General features: G+C 46.2%; 1 protein-coding gene across 1 annotated transcript in view; it reads right to left on the bottom strand.

Annotated features, from left to right (window-relative positions):
- LOC115114978 (myosin-10-like) overlaps positions 1-2,500 on the bottom strand; it is a 105,657-nt gene that overhangs the window by 53,016 nt on the left and 50,141 nt on the right. The window contains exon 15 of the mRNA XM_065027792.1: positions 1,192-1,306. Within this exon, the coding sequence (XP_064883864.1) occupies positions 1,192-1,306 (115 nt within the window). The remainder of the gene's footprint in view (positions 1-1,191; positions 1,307-2,500) is intronic.

The raw sequence follows: 2,500 nt of genomic DNA on the forward strand, positions 1-2,500 counted from the left end.
AAAAACACGTGTAGCAAAACCGTTCGCAACTGTTTAAATATTCTGAACGTAGCCCTGGTGAGGATGTGAGAGCAGTGCCTTGTGGTTTATGGAGCTTCTATAGAAATGAAGTGAATTCCTTCAGAATGTTGCAAAAGATTTCAAAAAGCAACGCATGAACACCAGACCATCGCAGCACGGTCACTAAAAGCAACGCATGAACACCAGACCATCGCAGCACGGTCACTAAAAGCAACGCATGAACACCAGACCATCGCAGCACGGTCACTAAAAGCAACGCATGAACACCAGACCATCGCAGCACGGTCACTAAAAGCAACGCATGAACACCAGACCATCGCAGCACGGTCACTAAAAGCAAATACTCAAACAGAGTTGAGAAGTATTCAGAGGACAACAGTAACAACATGGTACTAAACATGACACTACGAACTACATCACTCACACACAACATAACACAACACACCAGGGGTCTACCAGGCACTGGGGGACACACACACAAGCAGACGTAGGAAGAAACCTACTGTCAGAGCCATTGGTCTGCAGTGTGGCATAGGAGTCAAAGAAATATACTCGAGGAAGAGTCTGAATATCTGAGGTAGGAGAGGAGGAAGGCAACATGGAAAGAAAAGAGGGACAGAGGGAGAAGAAGGTGGACAGAGGGAGAAGAAGGTGGACAGAGGGAGAAGAAGGTGGACAGAGGGAGAAGAAGGTGGACAGAGGGAGAAGAAGGTGAGAAGAAGGTGGACAGAGGGAGAAGAAGGTGGACAGAGGGAGAAGAAGGTGGACAGAGAGGAAAGAAAGAGTGACAAGGGAAAGAAGAACAGGACAGTGGAGGAGGGAGTGAGAGAATAGTTTGAGTTGAAGATAAACAGAGAAGGGAACGAGAGGGGAGAGAAAACAGTGAGAGGAGGGCAGATACAGAAAGAGAGCAAATAGAAGAGAAGAGTAGTAGAGAGAGAAATACAGCTGTTAGTTCATTCTGGGGAAGCAGTATTATGCTGTGAATCAAACAGATCTGGGGAATCCTCATAGGTGGATTTCACCTGTCTATTAGAAACAGTTAGGTCAGTGCCATTTCTGACTAACACTTTGATAAAGGGACCAAGTATGAAGTATTTGTTGACCCTGTGTGTGTGTGTGTGTGTGTGTGTGTGTGTGTGTGTGTGTGTGTGTGTGCGTGCGTCGTACCCTCTCTCCAGAGCTCAGAGATGAAGTGATCAGAGGACTGGTGGAGGAGAGACGCTATGTTGTCATTCAGAGGATCCATGTTCTTCACCAGCCAATCATCTGCTTTATAGTCCACCTGACAGGAGAAGAGAGAGGGAGAGAGAGAGAGAGTGAGAGAGAGAGAGAGAGAGAGAGAGAGAGAGAGAGACACAGAGAAAGAGAGTGAGAGAGAGAGAGAGAGAGAGAGAGAGAGAGAGGGAGAGAGGGAGAGAGAGAGAGAGAGGGAGAGAGAGAGACAGAGAGACACAGAGAGAGAGAGAGTGAGACAGAGAGAGAAAGAGAGAGAGAGAGAGGGGGGGATTTAGAAACACCTTTCCATGTTGGTGTATGAAGATGGATAGAAGGACAGAACGAGAGGAAGATGTAAACCGTTCCAGTGTAAGGGAGGAGGGATGATAAAGAGAGGAAGATGTAAACCGTTCCAGTGTAAGGGAGGAGGGATGATAAAGAGAGGAAGATGTTAAACCGTTCCAGTGTAAGGGAGGAGGGATGATAAAGAGAGGAAGATGTACACCGTTCCAGTGTAAGGGAGGAGGGATGATAAAGAGAGGAAGATGTAAACCGTTCCAGTGTAAGGGAGGAGGGATGATAAAGAGAGGAAGATGTAAACCGTTCCAGTGTAAGGGAGGAGGGATGATAAAGAGAGGAAGATGTTAAACCGTTCCAGTGTAAGGGAGGAGGGATGATAAAGAGAGGAAGATGTTAAACCGTTCCAGTGTAAGGGAGGAGGGATGATAAAGAGAGGAAGATGTACACCGTTCCAGTGTAAGGGAGGAGGGATGATAAAGAGAGGAAGATGTACACCGTTCCAGTGTAAGGGAGGAGGGATGATAAAGAGAGGAAGATGTTAAACCGTTCCAGTGTAAGGGAGGAGGGATGATAAAGAGAGGAAGATGAAAACCGATGTTAAATGATAAAGAGAGGAAGATGTTAAACCGTTCCAGTGTAAGGGAGGAGGGATGATAAAGAGAGGAAGATGTTAAACTGAGTGTAGAGGAGGGATGATAAAGAGAGGAAGATGTTAAACTGTTCCAGTGTAAGGGAGGAGGGATGATAAAGAGAGGAAGATGTTAAACCGTTCCAGTGTAAGGGAGGAGGGATGATAAAGAGAGGAAGATGTTAAACCGTTCCAGTGTAAGGGAGGAGGGATGATAAAGAGAGGAAGATGTTAAACTGTTCCAGTGTAAGGGAGGAGGGATGATAAAGAGAGGAAGATGTTAAACCGTTCCAGTGTAAGGGAGGAGGGATGATAAAGAGAGGAAGATGTTAA

The sequence above is a fragment of the Oncorhynchus nerka genome, linkage group LG14 (assembly GCF_034236695.1).
Source record: "Oncorhynchus nerka isolate Pitt River linkage group LG14, Oner_Uvic_2.0, whole genome shotgun sequence".
In the NCBI taxonomy this organism is placed as follows: domain Eukaryota; kingdom Metazoa; phylum Chordata; class Actinopteri; order Salmoniformes; family Salmonidae; genus Oncorhynchus; species Oncorhynchus nerka.